Source organism: Hypanus sabinus, chromosome 9, assembly GCF_030144855.1.
Source record: "Hypanus sabinus isolate sHypSab1 chromosome 9, sHypSab1.hap1, whole genome shotgun sequence".
Lineage (NCBI taxonomy): Eukaryota > Metazoa > Chordata > Chondrichthyes > Myliobatiformes > Dasyatidae > Hypanus > Hypanus sabinus.
In genome coordinates this window covers 143,859,960-143,881,189 of record NC_082714.1, presented here as the reverse complement: position 1 = coordinate 143,881,189, position 21,230 = coordinate 143,859,960, and the positions used below count along the sequence as shown (strand labels likewise).

Here is a 21,230-nt window from a genome sequence, read left to right as displayed (position 1 = left end):
GTGTCTTTGCTGACATAACAAACCTCCTCAAAGTCCTAGTGAAATTATAGCTGCTGTCGTGCCTTCTTTGTAATAGGTTGGGTCCAGGATAGATCTTCAGAGATGTTGACACCCAGAAACTTGAAACTGCACATCTTTTCTTTTATGGTGGTTCTTAATAAACATAAGAACAAAGTGTCAGGAAGTGTGTAGAAATGCACTTTTGGTAGAAGAAATGAAAAGGTAGACTATTTTCTAAATTGAGAGCAAATAGGAAATACTGAGGTGCAAAGGGACTTGGGAGTCCTTGTGCAGGATTCCCTAAAGGCTAATTTACAGGCTGAGTCTGCGCTGAGGCAGGCAAATGCAATGTTAGCTTTCATTTCAAGAGGACCCAAATATAAAAGCAAGGATGTGATGCTGAGACTTTATAAAGCTCTGGTGAGGCCTCTCTTGGTGTATTGTGATCAGTTTTGGGCCCCTTATCTTAGAAAGGACATTCTGAAACTGGAGAGGGTTCAAAGGAGGTTTACAAAAATGATTCCAGGATTGAATGGCTTGTCATATGAAGAGTGCTTGATGGCTCCGGGCCTGTATTCACTAGAATTCAGAAGAATGAGGGTCCATTGAAACCAAAGTGGAGAGTGGTTGCGGAGAGAATGTTTCCTTTGATGGGAGGGTTTAACACTAGAGGACGCAGCCTCAGAATAGAAGGGCATCATTTTAGAACGAACATGTAAAATAATCTCTATAGCCAGAGAGTGGTGAATTTGTGGAATTCTTTGCCACAGGCTGCTGTGGAGGCCAAGTCTTTATCTAATTTAAGGCAATGCTTGACAGATTCTTGATTGCTTAGGGCATGAAGGTATACAGTGGAAAGGCAGGAGATTGGGGCTGAGAAAAAATAGGATCAGACATGATGAAATTGTGGAGCAGATTCGATGGGCTAAATAGCCTAATTGTGCTCCTATATCTTATGATCATATGGTCTAAATAAAGACGAACAGCATGAGTGAAAGCATTAGTACCTATTTATTTACAGGACACTCTAGTAATGGCTGTAGCTTGTCCTGAGCGTGTGTTACCAACTCCCCAATGTCACTTCCAGTTCTGGGGTGAACAGCCCCCATTTCACACTGGGAACAGAATTTTTTTATTATGACATATAATAACACATCTTCCCCCTTTAAAGAGAACAAAGACAATTCTATGCCTTCATGAACCTGCAAGAAACATTAGTGCTTTCCAATACAATATTTACATCAACTTCAATTGTAATGAGCAAATACAGTCCTGTATTCACTTAGCAACTTTCAATCAGTCTTTGAGGTGGTTTGGTGACACTCTTTAGTCTGCTATTTGTTTCCACAGATGTATTGCTTTCACTTACTGCATCAATATTAGCGCCTTTACTGGAACTCTGATCAACATGTTCATTTCTTTCTCATCTTATGTCAAGATCTTATCTGTTCATTTTTGTTCTTGATTTTGCCTTGTGAACATAATTTGCTCCATGTGCCTCATAACAGAGCACTGGACTGCGGGAGGACATAGGTTATTCATTATGGAGATTTTTGACGTATCTCTTCTTAATCTCTTGGTGAACTTCTTGACAGAACTTGTTGTGTCGCCAGGCTGGTGAACCTTACTGTTGTGTTTTTTTTCTTCGCCCGTCAGAACTATTGTCTCTTTCTCAGTAGTGCAGGGTATTCATTTACACTCAGTGTTTAGAGCTCATGCTGACTTCTGACCCCATGTTATGTTTGTTCTTAATAAAGACAAATAGAGTGGGTAAAAACGCTAGCACATATTGAATTACAGGGCACTTTACAGGGCTCCAGATCAACCTGAGCATGTGCTGCCACCTCCCCAATGTCACTTCTGTTTCCGGGGTGACTAGCCAACAATGCCTTCTGGGAACTGAAGTTCTTTATTATGTGCACACATAGTAACACAATTGCCCCTTTTGATCCCTTGATGAGGACTGGTGTGTGCTCCCTCAACATCCCTTCCTGAAGTCCACAATCAATTCCTTGGTCATTTCATTATATGGAGACCAAACTGTGCATATTGTTCTGTGCGGTTCAGTCAAAATTACATGCATGATTAACTTCAGTTTTTCAATTTTAGATTTTTAGCATTAATCCTAGCACAGTGCTTTCAATTTTCTGTGGTCTTTTAACTTGTTATGCCACAAAATGTTTGACGGCTTTCTGTACCTACAACACACTTTATAAAGCACAACAGCAGAATAAGTAAAACAAATAGGAAAGGGTGAAAATAACTTAATCCTTATTCTATACATTTTCTGAAATGTTATTTCTGAAGTTACCGAGAAATATTATAAATATTAGTTTTGCAACATAATTAGTAATCAGCAAATTGAAGCGCTAAACCGTGGAAGGGAATAATGGCCACTTATGTTTGCGGTTATGGCCTCGGGACAAAATATTAGCTTAGAATGCCAACAGGATTTCAAGATTATACTTCACAGCACAAAACATTCCGGTCAGAGTGCAGTCACATATAATTACTATTTCTACATCAAAGGTTCCTTTTGGACTGCATCAATTAATGCTGACATTCCTGTGCCTAATTTGCTCACATAACATCCATCGGAAATCAATTGCATTCAGTCACAACACACAGAAGACCAAATCGATGCTGCACCTGTATATTCCCTTTGCTAGTCCACTGGATGCCTTCCAGATGTCGGAACGTTTGGCAGGAGAGCTGGGACAAGGTCGCTTGTCCGCTCTGTCAGCTACAGAAGATCTGACCTTAATAGGGTAAACTGCTATTCACAAACTGTTAGGAGTGTGTTGTCAGATCAAACTTCAAGTACCTAAATTTATAGGGGGGGGGGGACATTAACCTACATAAAACATATGAAGTTGATTAACCTATATAAAATAGGTACAGGAACACTTTGTTAATCTGGTATGCTTGGGTCTTTGGCGATTTCAGTCTTACAGAAATACTGCACTGTAACAAATTTTTTTATTTTGTTTCTATATATTACACAGTCGAATAATTCATCTATTATGTTCCGTTTCAGTCACCTCATTATGGGAAGCTTTACCAGAATGCTGCCTGGATGAGAGAACATGTCTTACAAGGAGAGGCTGAGCAAGTGAAGGAGGATGAAAGGTGACTAGGTGGAGGTATATCAGATGATAAGAGGCATTGATAGAGTGGACTCCCAGGATGGAAATTTGTAATGCAAGAGGACATAACTTTAAGGTGATTGGAGAAAAGTATGGGTGGAGGGCGGGCTAGAGGTAGTTTTTTAAAATACAATGAGTGGTAAATACGTGGAATATACTGCTGGGGTGCCGGTTAAGGTAGATACATCAAGGAGATTTAAGAGGCTTTTAGATAGGCACATGGATGAAAGAAAAATGTGCTAAATTGACCTTGGACTAGGTTAGTGGTCAGCACAATATCATAGGCCAAAAGGCCTGTGCTTTTCTGTTCTATGTTGTAACCATGCAAGTTTAAAGGAGGATCAGAACCAAAGCCAATACGTTTCAATACAAAGTGCTGGAGGAACTCAGCTGCACCTATAGAAATGAATTAAACAGTCAACATTTCCAGCTGAAAATGTCGGACTGAAAAGGAAGGGGGAATTCGCCAGAATAAGTTTCAAAGGGGTGTGTGAAACAAAGCCAGGGACATAGTGTCCTGATACAGTCTGCAAAAGGGAACCCATGAAACAATATGTTTAGCAGGGCATTGGAACTGGTGAGCTATTTGCTAAAGCACAAAAAGTTCTGAATAGTTAATCAGTAGATTCTGGGAACATAACTGGCGTTTGGGTGCTGAGTTCATTTCACATGGGTGCACAGAACATTAACAGTAACAAATTGACCAGAAACTGTGGAAGAGAAAATTGATAGTACACAAATTTCTAGTACCCAGATTTCCAGTACTGTTGAAATTAGAAAAAAAAATTAAGGACCAAGCCTGAATGTTAAAATGTGCTTGAGTACCCAAAGAAAAAGGGAAATCATCAGAATGATGGAAGGGGATGGGAGAGGGCCATTGGAACAAATAGGTTTCATCTTCTAAAGAAAACTCATAAAGTTAGACAATAAAAATTCAGAAATAGTAATGACGGAGGCAGAATCGGACCACCCAGAGGAGTATATGGATAAAAAATAAATTTACAGAAGAATTGCATTGCAATATTCTTACACGAATATTATCATTGGAAGTTTCTATTAAATATTTCAACTGCTTCTGAATGACCTGTAACCTGGATTAAATTAAGTTGATTTTCAGTTATATTTGAGCAATGAAATACATTCTGCTATACTGCAACATCAGCACTGCAAAGACACCCTGGTGTGAACTGTTTTTATCACAGTTTTGCTGATGATGCTTTGGGTTTGTCAGATGAGTGATACCCTTAAAGAATTGAATATTCTTCAGTATAGTTTACATTAATATTCAAGGCACTTCCTGGGTCCCAAAGGAAACATAATTGAAATGTATCATGATTTGGGCTCTAAGCTGCAACTTAAAAATTGTGAAATGAAGAATAGATAGCATTTTTACTGGAGATTTGAAACAACTGTTAAAACACATCTCCTACCTTCAAGTACTGAGAAGCAAGGTCATGATGATATGACCTGGATTTTAACAGTGCCTTATCCATTGTAGCAGATGATTTTTGGCAAACTTCTCGGGTCTGACTTAAGGTGAGTGTGGACCAGGAACCTCTCTTTATGTACTTGGAATCAGCGTTTATTGGTATATTCACACATGGTGTACATTTCAAGTCATTATTGCTTTTAGAAGCTTTAAGGGTATGTTCACTGATTGTGTTATATGCATTCATTAAGTATTTGGCAGGCCCATGGTCAGGGCGTCTCCCAAGTGTCATTAAACTCATTGGGTTCCGATAATTGCAAATGTCACTATCCAAGTTATCATCTGAACTCCACCAGCCTGATATGTTTGTTCTTGTTCTGCGTTTTGTTTCTGATTTTCGGTCCTTGCTCTTGCTTCTCTTGCTCTGCTTGGGGTCATCAGAGCCAAATTTGTTGCCGTTCATACTTCCCTTGCCAGAGCCCTCAAGGGACTGAGATTTTGCAAAGAGCTTCTGCACGGAGTGTACAAGGTGGCGTATCCGACCTGGACTTTCACTGCGGTGCTTGTTGTCACTCCTCTGGAACTGAAGTGTGTGGAACCCATCCCTGTGAATAGGCAACTGCTTTTCAAACTGGTCCAACAGGTTGGCTGGAAGGCGATTTATTTTGCTTGTGGAAGTATTCGGAGTGAAGCTACAGTCATCTTGTAGGTCAAAGTGTGAGTTATAATGGATCCTAGGAAAGGTGCTGCTGGCAATCTGATTGTTCAAAGGCAGGAGGCAATCGCCCTGCATTGCATTAGAGGCAGGAAAACGGTGATGCTCCATTTGATAGGAGTCTGCTGGGCTGAGCAGATAGGGGTTTCGTTCCTGGATGGGGGTCGGATACATTTGGTCACTTGTTGGTTCGCAGTTGTCTGAAAGGTGACGGCTTCGATTACCTCCTAAACCTTTCATAGCCGTCTGGGTTCAAATATCATATCTCTTGTCTCAGAGGTGGAAGTAGTTATCCAGATAAACCTGAAAATAGAAAGCAAAAATGAAATAAATCTATTAGTGCACTATTTTATGCCACACACATTGACATGCAAAGCATTACTCTCTTCATATTTTGTGTTTTCTGGTGGTTGTAATTAAGATCCGCCTGATAAAATGTCTTTCAAACTTGGCTTGCTAAGGAAAGGTTCAGCTTGACTAAATTCAATTCTTTGAGAATATCAACAAGGAACACCAATGAGGAGAACATTTTACTGCAATCTACATGATTTTGGCAAATCACTTATGGTATTTGATCAAGAACGCAAAATTTCCTCCATAGTATCCAAGAGGAAGAGCAAGAGCAAGTTGGATCAAAAATGGGCTCTGTGAGAGAAAACAAATAATCCATTGCGACTGGGAGCCTTCATAGAGTACAATAATAGGTCACTTTCCTTTCATGCTATAGCTAAGCAACTCCAGTTGCTAAGATAGGGACCACAATTTTTAAAGATGCATTAGCCATGAATATATTAAGTTTTGCATATATCACCAATTGAAGCTCTAAGAAAAACATTTGCTACTATTGGATTAGGATCCTGGTGGTTGTTCTTCTTGTTTTTTTTAATGTATAGTTTTAGCTTTCTTTACACTTGCATAATTATCTGCTTGTCCATAAACTTCGAGTAACATAGTATATTTGGCTCTATGGTCCGGCTAGTGGTGTAGTGGCATCAGCACTGGACTTCAAGGTAGATGGTCCTGAGTTCAAACCCAGCAAGGTTCCAACCTGGCAGCAGCAGTAATCTGCGTGGAAGAAAGGCCTGGCAACCTACTTCGCGAGTCAAGAAGTGTTGGACTCGACTGAATGACTGAACAACAATATTTGGCTCTATACTTCAGTAGTTTCTTTATCTATAAAACTGTAGTGGAACCCCCCTCCCCCCCACAGTACCATTTCACAGGCCATTAACAGATGATTCCTTTATCTAACAGTCAGACTGGGATGCAGTACCAAGGGAAAACAAGAGGATACATTCATTGATTACATTTTAATTGCATTACTTATTGCAACAAGGTGGGTGGTGAGGTGGAGATATGTCTCTACCAAAGGAAGTATAATGTATTCCTTTCTTTTGCTAATCCGGAGGTCACACCTGGGCAAGGTGTAACACCTGCTTAGGGTCACATAAAGCCATGGGTGCAGGTGGTGGATGGTCATATGAGCAGCTGGTGCATATAGAACCATAGAACACTACAGCACAGAGAACAGGCCATTTGGCACTCCTAGCCTGTGCCAAAACTTTATTCCGCTAGTCCCATTGACCTGCACCCAGTCCATAAACCTCCAGACCTCTCCCATTCATGTATCTATCCAATTTATTCTTAAAACTTCAGAGTGAGTCTGCCTTTACCATGTCAGATGGCAGCTCATTCCACACTCCCACCACTCTCTAAGTGAAGAAGTTCCCCCTAAACCTTTCCCCTTTCACCCTAAAGCCATGCCCTCTCATATTTATCTCTCCTAATCTAAGTGGAGAGAGCCTACTCGCATTTACTCTGTCTATACCCCTCATAATTTTTTTTAGATTATGAGGACACTGAGTCCTCATTTATTGTCATTTAGAAATGCATGCATGCATTAAGAAATGATACATTTGTTCCTCTGGAGTGATACCACAAAATTAAAAAAAAGGACAAGCCAAGACTCACACTGACAAAACCACATAATTATAACATATAGTTACGGCAGTGCAAAACAATACCATAATTCCATAAACGCAGACCATGGATGCAGTTTAAAAGTCTCAAGTCTCGATCGACTCCAATCGTCCCGATATCAGGCAGCAAACGGGAGAACTCTCCCTGCCATAAACTTCCAGGCACTGACAATGCCTCGGAAGCACCCGACAACAGAGTCCGTCTGAAAATTTTGTAAACCTCTATCAAATCCCCCCTCATTCTTCTATGCTTCAAGGAATAAAGTCCTAACCTGTTCAATCTTTCCCTGTAACTCAACTCATTTTTCATTTTTAAAATCTTTTTTTATTAATTATTATTAAAGATCAACAAAAATACATTAAGGTAATCAAGCCAATATGTCAATATGTACAATGAAGAATTAAATTAGCAAATAACTGGTTAACAAAGCTAGGCAATATATAAATAAAAATAAGAAAAATAAAGTGTTAAGAATACTTTCTGAAAGCAAAAAAAGAAAGAAAAAAAAGAACCCCTACTAACTAAAAAAAACGAAAAAACACCTTTGGGAACACAACCCCGGAGCTATACATCATACAAGCCTCCGTAAAAGAGAAACATCAATCCGCCAACTCAAATCCATTTAAACAAAAATCAGAAGGAAACCATATTAATTAACTCAAATCAGATGATAGTAGCGGGCAAATGAACCCCACCTTTTCTCAAAGTCAAATCGAGGATCAAAAATTCAACTTCTGATTTTCTCCAAACTAAGACATGGCATCACCTGAGAGAACCATTGTATCAAAGTAGGAGCAGAAGCATCTTTCCATTTCAACAAAGTAGCCCTTCTGGCCAATAATGTAATGAATGCAATTACATGTTGGTCTGATAGAGAAATACCACGAATATATTGAGGGATTATATCAAACAAAACTGTCAATTTATTAGGTTGTAAAGTAACTCAACTGCTGAAGACCCAGAAACATCCTAGTAAATCTTCTCTGCACTCTTTCAATCTTAGTGATATCCTTCCTATAGTTAGGTGACCAGAACTGCACGCAATACTCCAAATTTGGCCTCACCAATGTCTTAAACAACCTCACTATAACATCCCAACTCCTATACGTGATACTTTGATTTATGAATGCCAGGATGCCAAAAGCCTTCTTTACAATCCTGTCTACCTGTGATGCCACTTTCAGGGAATTATGTATCTGAGCTCCCAGATCCCTTTGTTCCTCCACACTCCTCAAAGCCCTATCATTTACTGTGTATGTCCTACGTTGATTTGTCCTTCCAAAACGCAACACCTCACACTTGTCTGCATTAAATTCCATCTGCCATTTTCTGGCCCATTTTTCCAGTTGGTCCAGATTCCTCTGCAAGCTTTGAAAGCCTTCCTCGCTATCCACAATGCCTCCAATCTTAGTGTCATCAACAAACTTGCTGATACAATTTACCACATTATCATCTAGATCATTGATCTAGACAAGAAACAACAATGGTTCCAGCACAGATCCCTGAGGCACACCACTAGTTACAGGCCTGCAGTCTGAGAAGCAATCATCCACTGCCACTCTCTTGTCTTCTCCCACACAGCCAATTTCAAATACAGTTTACAACCTCTCCATAGATACCTACTGTCTGAACCTTCTGAACTAACCTCCCATGTGGGACCTTGTCAAATGCCTTACTAAAGTCCATGTATACAATTTCCACAGCCTTTCCTTCATCTACTTTCTTGGTAACCTCCTCAAAAAACTCTACAAGATTCGTTAAACACGATCTACCACGCACAAAGCCATGCTACCCTTAATCAGCCCTTGGCTGTCCAAATACTTGTATATCTGATCTCTCAGAACACCTTCGAATAATTTACTTACTACTGATGTCAGGCTCTCTGGCCTGTAATTACCTGGTGTACTTTCGGAGCATTTTTCAAACAACGGAACAACATGAGCTACCCTCCAATCCTCCGGCACCTCACCTGTGGCTAAGGACATTTTAAATATTTCTGCCAGGGCCCCTGCAATTTCTACACTAATCTCTCTCAATGTCTGAGGAAATATTATGTCAGGCCTGGGGGATTTATCTGCTTTTATTTGCTGTAAGGCACCAAGCACCTCCTCCTCTTTAATCTCTATATGTTCCATGACACTACTGCTTGTTTCCCTTCCTTCCATATATGCGATGCCAATTTCCTGAGTAAATACTGATGCAAAAAAGCTGTTTTAAGATCTTCCCCATCTCGTGAGGCTCCATACATAGACGACCACTCTGATCTTCTAGGGGACCAATTTTGTCCCCTACTATCCTTTTACTCTTAATATACTTGTAGAAACCCTTCGGGTTTACCTTCACATTATCTGCCAAAGCAACCTCATGTCTTCCTTTTGCCTTCCTGATTTCCTTCTTTAGTATTTTCTTACATTTTCTATACTCTTCAAGTACCTCATTTGTTCCTTGTTGCCTATATCTGCTATACTCCTCTCTCTTTTTCTTAACCAGATCGCCGATATCCCTTGAAAACCAAGGTTCCCTATGCCTGTTAACTTTGCCTTTAATCCTGGCAGGAACATGCAAACTCTGCACTCTCAAAATTTCGCCTTTGAAGGCCTTCCACTTCCTGAACACATCCTTGCCAGAAAACAACTTATCCCAATCCACTCTTCCCAGATCCTTTCTCATTTCCACAAAATTGGCCCCTCTCTAATTTAGAACCTCAACTTGAGGACCAGACCTATCCTTTTCCAGAATTAACTTGAAACGTATCACAAGTCCTGGTTAAGTGACCACTGACACCAGGCAGACAATCTCTCAAGAGTATTGATAATGGCTGGAGTTCCCCATCTTGTAAAGACATTGCCAGAAGAAGGCAATGGCAAACAACTTCTTTAGAAAAATTGCCAGGAACAATCATAGTCATGGAAAGACCATAATTGTCCAGATCATACACATGGCATATAATGAACGAAGGATTGCTACAAGCTGACAGTGCTTGACCTGGACTATGATGAACATCAAATAAAAAGGCTGTACACCTAAGATTTGTATCTCATTGCTGATGTCCGAAGAACCTTCTAGAAATATCATCGGTTCTATGTTCTATGACATGATCAAACACGATTTTTGAATTATTTGGTCTGATTCCTGATTAAACTCTCTGTTGTGTCATTAGTTATCAGGATGGTTGAAAGTGAGAAAGCGTGCGGGAAGATACCAAAGACTGGTTAGACAAGTGAGACAAAAGTGGCAGATGAATCTATTTCTGACAAGTGAGCATGGGGAGGGCAAACAGAGCGAAGGAAATACAATTTTTAAAAATTGACTACTAAAAAGGGTGACAGAGTGCTGCTACTTTGGAAGGTATGCATAGATTCCAGAAGGAAGTAGGATTAACTGATAACATGGTTAGGGAGGCATTCGGAATCACTGACTCTATTGGGTGAGGCTTAGAAAAAGAAAGAAGGAAAGTTAAGCTAAAACAGCAAAAAGCACCAGCTAGACCGGAAGCAGATTACGCTGTCCCAGTCCGGGTCACAGTGCCACAGGAAGGACCGGATAACATTTGAGATAAGCAGAAGGAATTTATGAAAATGTTACAAGAGCTGGAGAATTATTACTCTGAAGACAGACTTTGAACTGGGTTCTTTTCTTTGGAACAAAGACGACCGATGGGAGAGTTAATTGAGGTGTGCAAATTATGAGGGGCCTAGGCAACGTGAATTTCTTTCCTTGCTAATAACAAGGGAGCATGAATTTAAATCAATTGATAAGAAGACTAGTGAGGAGTCAAGCAGAAAACAAAATATTCATTCAATAAGTATTGGCAGTTTGGACACACTGTACCAAAGGTTATAGTAACCCACCCTATATTTACAAAGTACCTGAGTAACGACTTTCAAAGGACAAGTTGCAAAGTTATAGTCCATGAGCAAGAAAATGTGATTAATTTAAGTAATCAATTTTTAGGCAGAGGAGATACAATGGGCCAAATGGCTGCAATTGCATTTGATTTTATAAGGGAACTGTCGAACAAGAGCAGAAATAGAATACATACTAGTTAAGGGAATGACTGTACATGTTGGCATTCAGCAACACATGTTAATTCAAGAAGAGAAATTACTTCTCAAGGTCAATGTTGTGTTAAGCAATTCTATTCCACCGAGGTGAAGAACAACTTTATGTGAATGTGAAGTGCAGGTTCACTGCATCAAAAAAAATCATTATTTAAGCAAGTGCACCCTGTACTGAGAACCCAAACATGTCATACACCATCTAATTTCCTCCCCAGGTAAAGGACGATGAATTAAAGAAAAGCAAAACTTGGCAATCAATTGGCACTAATGAGAACCCCTGCCTGAGAGGGCTGGAGGCTTGCAATTTTAAAATTTCTTCTCTTGCTTTAACATGCAGGTCACATTTTTAACAAAGATTTTTTTTTGTTCTTTCTTTCAATGCCCAGTTAAATGCTTGCCTTCCCATTGTTTCCTAATGGGAGTGGACAAGAGTCGTTAGTGGATGTTGCTGCGAGGCAAGGTTTTAGAGAGCCAAGGAACAAATTCACTTTTTCATTTCTCATTTATGAATGAGCAGAATGAAGTCCAGTGAATTCCTTTTTACTTCATGATGTCTCTCATAACCTGGAGAATGACAAAGGGCATCACACTATCACTTCAACTGGTATATAGCATATTGACTTAAACTTGGTCACATCAAAGTTCAAAATAAGTTCATTATCAAAGTACATATACTTCACCCTATCCAGCCCTGATATTCACTTTTTTGCTGGCATATTCAAAAAATCCTGTAACCGTAATAGAATCAAATGCCACATCAACAGCAACAAACAGTATGCAAAAGACAACAAACTGAGTAAATACAAAAAGAATGATTAAATAAATAAATAGAATCATAATAACAAAAAATAAATAAGCAAAAATACTGACACCATTAGATGAAGAGTTCTTGAAAGTGAGTCAATTGTTGTGGTAACATTTCAATAATGGGGCAAGTGAAGTTATCCCCTGGTTCAAGACCCTGATGGTTGAGGGGTAATAACCATTCCTGAACATGATGGTGTGAGTCCCGAGTCTCCTGTGTACATTCTTCCTGATGGCAGCAGTGAGAAGAGAGCGTACTCTGGGTGGTGGGAGTCCCTGATGATAGATGCTGCTTTCCTGTGATAACACTGCATGTGATTGCTTAAGTCTCTGATTTTAGCATGAGAGTTCAGTTAACCTGGATGCTGAAGACTGAACCAGTGGTGTCTGCCAGAACTGTGCAGCTTGGCGCCAAACTGGTGATTAAATATATTCTTCTCTTCTAAAATGTGGGTGGCTGACCGTCACAAAGCAAACACCACAACCACCATTTAATACTCTCATCAACACCCACCCTGCTTACATCCTACCTCACCAACCCTCACACACCTTGGCTGGGGAACTGTCAGACCAGTGCAACACTGTAATCGTTGTTCAATGGAATTCTTCTACAGCTGTGATTATTTTTGTGATTAACACCCACAAAATGCTGCAGTTGACATTTTGGGCTGAGAACCTTCATCAGGAATCAAAAGGATTTGGGTAGAAGCCTGAAAAGAAGTAGGAAAGTGTGAGGGGAAACAGTACAAGCTGGCAAGGGATAGGTAGGACTAGATGTGTTGGTGGGGTGGGGGGGGGGAGGAGAAGATGAAGTAAGAAGCTAAGAGCTGATAGGTGGAAGAGGGAAGGAGCTGAACAAGGAGGAATGGGATAGGAAAAGACAGTGGACTATGGAAGAAAGGAAAGGGGAAGGGCACCAGAGTGTACTCTGGGCAGGTGAGGGGAAGAGAATGGTTGAGAGGGTAACCAGAATGGGGAATGGAAAAAGAGGGCAGGGGGTGGGGGGAGACATTACCAGATGTTAAACAAATTGATGTTAGAGAAACAGATGGAACATAAGGTGTTACTCCTTCATATGGCAACTTTCATGGATCTAAATCCTTAAACTGACTTGCATTTAACTATAATGTCATTAAATATTTTACAACACATTTTCTCCAAGGTGATACTAGTAAATATATTGAAATGAAACCAAGCCACTGCAACCACAGTATGTACTTGTACAGATAAGAATTTGCACTTCCTACCAATCTGAAAAGGACAGAGATCCATTCTACAGAGGCCCCTGATCTTTGAATTATTGGTCATTAAGGTGTCCAATGCTTAGAAAATAATCTGTTTGTTTAAAGTACATCCTTGCTGGTTGTGGAGGTGGTTTGACGTTACAGTGGCTATAAATGACAGAAGATCTGAAAGTAGCTTCTGGGGAGCGTAAGCATGTAATCGTCCATTTATCATAGGACTCAAACATTACTGCTGAGGGTAATATTAATAACTCATCCCAAATTTTTCCCTCAGCTGAGAAAGTCATGAGGGGACAACCAAGAAACAATGGAGACACAAGAAACTACAGATGCTGGAACCTGAAATAACAAAATCCTCGAGGAACTTAGCAGTTTTGACAGTATCAATGCAGGGAAATAGACAGTTGATATTTTGGAGCAAACACGAGGAAACCTGCAGATGCTGGAAATCAAACAACAACACACACAAAATGCTGGTAGAACACAGCAGGCTAGGCAGCATCTATAGGGAGAAGCAATGTCGACGTTTCAGGCCGAGACCCTTCGTCAGGACTAACCGAAAGGAAAGATAGTAAGAGATTTGAAAGCATTTCCCCCTCCCCCCTCTACTTTCAAATCTCTTACTATCTTTCCTTTCGGTTAGTCCTGACGAAGGGTCTCGGCCCGAAACGTCGACATCACTTCTCCCTATAGATGCTGCCTAGCCTTGATATTTTGGAAATGGATTGTTGATAATATCCAGACAGCTTCTTTAACCGAGAGGCAGTCCGGAGTGCCAGGAGTGGCTGGAATGCACTTTGGGCCATGCTGAGAGCAGCTGTGAGTACATCCCTTCTTCCGTTACATGGCCGATCACACGGATGGTTAGTTAAACATTCTGCAATCACTGGTTAGCCTCTACCTGGTTGTGAATGCCAGCACGCATGGTCATAGTACATCATGTGCTTTCTTTCCCTTTCATTCTTCTGTTTCTCTTCTAATTACGCAAGAGATTTAAATGAGGGCACATCAGTGTGGGAAGCTCTGCACAGATAAAGTGGTGAAATCTCATACCAACTAATTAAACTACTAAATAAAATAAATTCATTAGAACAGATGGCGAGGAAGGTGATGTGTGTCAGTGGGAATTTGATGGAACTGGTGAACCCCACAGTGGTAAGCATCTGCCGCAAGTGTTGGCTGCGTGAAGAACTTCAGTTCAGGGATGATGAGCTGGAGCGAATTACCTGGACATGCAATCTGGGGTGGCATGGTAGCACAGCGATTGGCACAACTGCTTTACAGCACCAGTGATCACTGATCGGAGTTTCATTCCCGCCGCTGTCTGTAAGGAGTGTGTACGTTCTCCCCGTGACCACGTGAGTTTCCTCCAAATGCTCTGGTTTCCTCCCACATTTCCAAAGAGATACGGTTAGGGATTGGGTTAGTGAGTTGTGGGCATGCAATGCTGCGACACTTGTGGGCTGCCCTCTGCACAATCTTCAAACTGTTGGTTGTTGATACAAAATGACACATAATATTTTTCAATGTTTTGATGGACATGTGACAAATAAAGCTAATTTTTAAGCTAATATTTCATCTTTTCTTTCCAGGAGGCAAACGCACCGTAGTTACTGACAGGACAGCGTGCTTGCAGAAGAGACATCTAGGGGGATATAGGGGAGGCTCATCCCCTACCTTAGTGCAAACCATAGTTACTGTAGCTGTGGTGGAAACTACTTGGGAACAGGTTATTTTAGATTAGGTCATGTGTAATGAGGAGGGATTAATAGGAGATCATGTGATGAAGGTTCCCCTAGAGAAACGCAACCATAAAATGGTAGAATTCCAGATCCAGTTTGAGGGATTATCCAAAGGTAATTATCACAATACAAAGGTGGAGTGTAGTATAGAAAGCTTTGAGATAGGTCAGGAGATGGATACTGCCCGATAATCTAACTGCTGGTTCATAACGCTCCACAGAAATTTATCTCAATTATAAAGAGGGATTCCAGGAGAAGAATCATCATCCATGGTTAACAGAGGAGGTCAAGGGCAATGGGAAAGTAGGGCACTCAAAGTGGCAAGTGCTGGTAGTGCACCAGAGGACTGGAAATTTTGCAGGAAAGGGCAGCGAACCAACAAAATGCTCACAGGACGGAAGGACATTAATTCTTAGAGAAAGTTTACACGTCGTATCAAAACAAACGGTAAGAGTTTCCATCGATATGTAAAAAGGAAAAGGGTAGCTCAGGTAAGTGTGGAGCATTCAGTACATGGAGTAATGTATAAAAGTCTTCGGCACACATATATAGCTGGAGTGCCCAGTACACAGTACTGTAGTAATTTTATGTATTGCACTGTACTGTTGCCGCAAAGAAAAAAACAAATTTCATGGTATATGTGAGTGATGATAAACCTGATTCTGATCCAGAGTCAGTATCAGGTATGGGTCTCTGTTGTGGACTGAGAGTGGGAAGTGGGTGGGGAGAGGAGAATCATGGTTGGGAAAAGCGGAAGGAAGAGGGGAGAGACATTCTGTAATGATCAATTGTTTGGAATCAAATGACCTTACTTGTTGTCTCAGTGCTGGGTGTGTCTGCACCTGTGCAAACTCCACATTCACAAATACAGCACTGTGCAAAAGACTTTAGCACCCTCCCTCTCCACCCCCACTCTCTCTCTCTACATATATATATGTGTGTCTGTGTGTGTGTGTGCGCGCGCGCGTGTGCGTGCGTGGGCTTGTGCGTGTGTTCCCAAGGCTTTTACACAGTACTGTAGTGAATTCCTGTTAATTGGGACATCAGTTAATCGACAAAACCGCTTATATGGAGCAAATCAAAGAACAAAAACTAATCAAAGAAATAGTCAAAATTCTATTTTTTAAAATTTGGGATGCCATGCCACTTAATTGGGACAGGAGACTGTAGCCGAAGCATTTCTAGCTTGCATAGTCGTGTCCACTTGTGTAGCCATTAGACACTACACAGTGCTTACAGCGAACAGTTTTTAAATATCATCAGTTATTTTTCACAACATTCTGCGTATATACTATAGACTGTTGTGTGCGAAAATCCCAAAAGATCAGCAGTTTCTGAGATACTTAAATCACCCTGTTTGGCTCAGACAATCATTCCACAGTCAAAATCACTTAGATCCCATTTCTTCCCCATACTGCCGTTGTCTGAACAACAACTGAACCTCCTTATCATGTCTGCATGCTTTTATACACTGAGTTGCTGCCACATGATTGGCTGATTAGATATTTGCGTTAGCGAGCAGGAGTACAGGTATAAAGTCATCACTAAGCATGAGAGAGTTGAATAGTGCTCTGAAGTTTGGTAGAACAGCAGCTACAGAAATCCAGACTACAGTTCTGGCAACACAAGTTTAAAACACACCACATCATTTAGCAAACCGTAGTCAGAGTAATTGAATTGCATTATTCTGCTCTCCTCCTCCCGTGTTATCCAATTGAAAATTAACTCTTTTCTGAAGTGAATTAGTATAATGACCATTGTAACTTGGAAAGCTTTACCATGATTATCATCGTGATTGATACGCAATTCCATAACTGGTTTTTGTTGAACAATATCATTCTCCAACTTTTGCTCAATTTGGAGCACAGCAGGAGATTTTTGCTGATTACATACTTGTATTAACAAGCAGATGGACAGGTATACTTAATAATATGGCCACTGAGTGTTTATGTGTGTGTATATATGTAAAAACTGAAAACAAAGAAATGTCAATAGATTAAATCAGTATTTTGGAACAAAACACTAAAAGAATTGAGCATGTTAACCAGCAAAAGGTGTATGTTGACATTTTGGGTTGATGTTATGAATAATCAGTCTATCCATCATCTGTGGAAATGTCCCAAAAATGGGCTAATTTCAAAATGCTTGGAAGAGTTTGTAAAAAAAAAACTTGTAAAAATCCCAAACAGACCGGACAAAGTATTAAGAAAGTCATATAATGAAAAGCAGACAGGTGATCGGGATATGATAGCCTGCACCCAAAGGTTTTAAAGGAAGTGGCTTCAGCGATAATGGAGTGATTGACTGAAAGTTTTCAAATCTCACTTAATTCTGGGATGGTATGAAAGTCTGGAAGAGAGAATGACTGTTCTAGAAGGGAGGTGGATGAAAAATATGAAAACACAAGTCAATTATAATGGCTATTACTGTTAAGATTCTGGAGTCAATAATCAAAGAGCTAATAATTTAGGAACAAGAAATCAAAACTAATCACAGTAGACAAAATCATAACTGATCATTTTGAACATAAAATCAATTATTTAGGAACACAAAGTTCTGCAGAAGCTTTAAATCTTGGACAACATACACTAATGCTGGAGGAACTCAACAAGTCAGGCAGCATTTATTGAGGGAAATTTATTTCAGTCCATAGATGCTTCCTGACTTGCTGAGCTCCTCCAGCATTTTGTGTGCATAATCATTTAGGAAAGTTTAATAAAATCCAACTGAGTCAATATTGTTTGATAAAAGGCAAAGCATTGTTGACAGTTAAATGTTTGAGTTCTTCGAGGATGTAGCATTGAGAGTCAATAGAGGTTTATTTCCAAAGGTTTGACAAGGTGTTGCATATGAATTTGGTGTATAAATTAAAAGTTGGTGGTCCTGGAGGAAGTGTGTTAGCATACATTGTAAACTGTGGATCGCTTAGAAAACAGAGAGCTGGAATAACTCTGCCATTTCCATTTGGAAGAACAGAAACACTTGAGTACCCCGAGGATCAGTTCTTGGCCCTTAATAATTTATATATACATGACCTAGGGGAATGGGGTAGAATGTATATGTTATCCAAGATTGCCGATAGAGGTAAAAGGGCATCTTGTGAAGAGGATTGGATGACCCTGCAACGGTACGTAGATTAATGTAGAATGAATGGGTAAAAAGTCGGCAAATGAAGTTCAATATGAGAAAGCTTGAGGTCCCAGACTTCGGTAGGAGGAAACAAAGCACAGTTGTTATACAAATGAAGGAAGACTTCCAATGAGTGAAGTACTTTTGATCTACATGTTTTCATGCACGAACCACAAAAACTTCAGGCAGGCGCTGCAAGTAGTTGAAAGGGCTTGCATTTATTGCAATGGGACTTGAGTTTAGAAATGCGGAAGATTTGTTGCAATTGAATAGGGTGTTGGTGAGACCCCACCTGGAACACTGTGAGCAGCTTTGGACTCCTTACCTAAAAAAGGATACGGTAACATTGGAGGCAGTCCAAAAGGGCTTCACTTGGCAATCTCTGCAATTCATTACTCCTGAGGATTATGGATTTTGGGATCATTAGAAGAATTAAAGGTGTGGGTAGATAAATGCTTGAAAGATCAGGGAATTATAATTTTGGGGAACAGGCACAGAAGAGGAGTTAAGGCCAGTGTTGATCAGTCACAATGATACTGAATGGCTAGGCAAACTGGAAGAGCCAGGTAATCTCTGCTTGCTCCAGTTTTCTTGTGTACATGTTCTCCAATGCTAAAGTATCATCTTACCACTTATGTCCGGGGGCTTTCCACAGCTTACTGAGTTGGGAACAGGTTGCACATGGGTCCATAGCATTAATGGTTCATTGAGGAAAGCCATATTCATTTAAAGTCATAGAAAAGTACAGCATAAAAACAGGCCCTTTTTCCCATCTAGTCCATGCCAAAACCATTGAAACTGCCTACTCCCATCGACCTGCACCCAGGCCATAGCCCTCCATACCCCTATTAACCATGTACTTATCCAAACTTCTTTTAAACATTGAAATTGAGCTCACATGCACCACTTGTGCTGGCAGCTCAATCCACACTCTCACAACCCTCTGAGTGAAGAAGTTTTCCCTCAGAAAAAGTTGACAGATCTTCTTTGAAATAATGAAAGTAAATATCTTAAATTTTATTTTAATTAATACAAAAATTTTAATTTATTTACATAAAACTGTTTAATTTTAACTTTATATTTGTAATATACTTTAAGTAATTTACTTTTTTGCTGTTTCTGAGTGATGTTCATCTTTGGAAACGATAAAAAAAGTCTAACAGTACAAGGATGTGACCTGTAGACTGAGCTGTACCATTTTACATTAGGAGATGAACACAGCAGCACTCCATTGGTAGGTAAATGGCTGCAAAAAAGGAAGTGAAATTGCTCAGCTAGTGCAGGGTTAGAGGCAAGAGTTGGAGGTGTGTTGTGATCACGAAGTATGGATTAGTTCTGTCATGGTCCCGTCTGGCAATTCCCCACCTTGCTATTACTTCAGTAATTGGGCTTCAATCTCTCGTCTAATTTCCAATCATTCCCGGTTCCACTGATTACACACACCTGCTTCCCTTCAGTAAATGCAGGATAAAAACCCTGGAATCACAATAAGGAGTTGCCAGTTTGTTGGTTGACTCTTGTATGAGTAACCTCGTTTCCTGGTTCTTTAGGACTGTCAGTTCTAAGTTCTGCATCGTTTCCTGGATTCTCTACATGAACCTGGTCTCCGCGTAAAGACTCTCCTGGATACCTATTCCACACTCATGACTGTGCTAACGCCTCTCGATCCTGCCTCGGTGCCTGCGTCCAGCACTTGGGATCCTCTCCCCCGCAGCCATGTCCCTGCAACAATTTCAGGTGAAAGCCGCCATTACTGATGATAACAAAGGAGACTCAGGAGACTGGAATTTGGAGCAAGACTCAAATGGTGGAGGAACTCAGCAAGAGAAGCAGCATCTTTGTGTGGTGGGGAAGGAACTGTTCATGCTTTTGGTTTAAGACTCTGCATTCATCTGGCTCCTGTTTCTTAAAAATGGTGTTGACTTCAAGAAATGAAAAAAAATCAGAGGAAATGTTCTCAGGGGTGTGCTGTTTTTATTACAGTGGTGAGTTTAAGGTTGAGATGACAGCCTGAATCAGATAAGAAAAGATGACTGAGGTGATCAACATGTCGGACCGTCCACCGACTGGCTTCATTTCTCACCACTAATTGCCACTTTAACATGAACATCTGTCCTACTTTACCATTTCATCCAAACAGGGAGAGGAAAAAAAACACAGCCAATTACATTTTATATTATACGGATAGATCACTATAGCTTTGAGAACAGCCCATGCAATTAGTATGATACAAAGCGCACTTGACAAATCCCACTTCAGAGGATAAAGTGCAAGTACCCAACTGGCAATATTCCCAATCATTTGTATATAATTTATTCCGGGTGTGCATATTTCAATTTTAATACATTCTGATTTGGGCATGTGAATGATCTGACATACTCAGTGAATTTCATTTCTTTTTAATAGCATCTGCAAACAGGTAATAGAAACACAGCAGCCACATTGTTATTGAAAGTGAGTGCTTTTGTATTTAAAGGAGAAAAGGCTCCCTGGAGGTGCTGAGGAAGCTTGGTGAATGCAAAAGAATTTGTTAAAGACTTGATCTGACTTTGTTAGCACTAAACGTTTCTTTAAGAACTGGTCGGAAGCAAATACACATGAATACAATGTGTTTTCCTTTATAGAGAACATCTTGCCAGAATGCAACAAACAAAATAGTGGAGGAACTTGGCAGGTCAGGAAGCATTATCCATTTTTTTGGCAAACTTCTAGGGTCTGACTTTGGGGAGAGTGGACCAGGAAACTCTCATCTTCTCATTTCATCCCTTCTCCTGCAGCTGGCTTCATCATCACTTTTACTTGCATTCCTTCCCCCCCACTTCTTATTCTGGTTTCTTCCCCATTTTTGTCCAGGCCCGATAAAAGGTCTCGGCCAAAGTTGGCTTTTTTATTTCTTTCCATAGAATATGCCTGACCTGATGTCCAACCCCTGATATTCTGGTAGAATCTTCATGAGCACTTGATTTTTTTTCTGCCACTA

General features: G+C 40.3%; 1 protein-coding gene and 1 long non-coding RNA gene across 2 annotated transcripts in view; one reads left to right on the top strand and one right to left on the bottom strand.

The window, feature by feature from the left end:
- Positions 1-21,230, bottom strand: part of LOC132399870 (disks large-associated protein 1-like) — a 582,904-nt gene that overhangs the window by 103,322 nt on the left and 458,352 nt on the right. The window contains exon 5 of the mRNA XM_059980732.1: positions 4,577-5,593. Within this exon, the coding sequence (XP_059836715.1) occupies positions 4,577-5,530 (954 nt within the window). The 5' untranslated portion in view covers positions 5,531-5,593. The remainder of the gene's footprint in view (positions 1-4,576; positions 5,594-21,230) is intronic.
- Positions 15,490-21,230, top strand: part of LOC132399871 (uncharacterized) — a 49,086-nt gene continuing 43,345 nt past the window's right edge. Inside the window, exon 1 of the long non-coding RNA XR_009514127.1 lies at positions 15,490-15,612. This is a non-coding gene — a long non-coding RNA (uncharacterized LOC132399871). The remainder of the gene's footprint in view (positions 15,613-21,230) is intronic.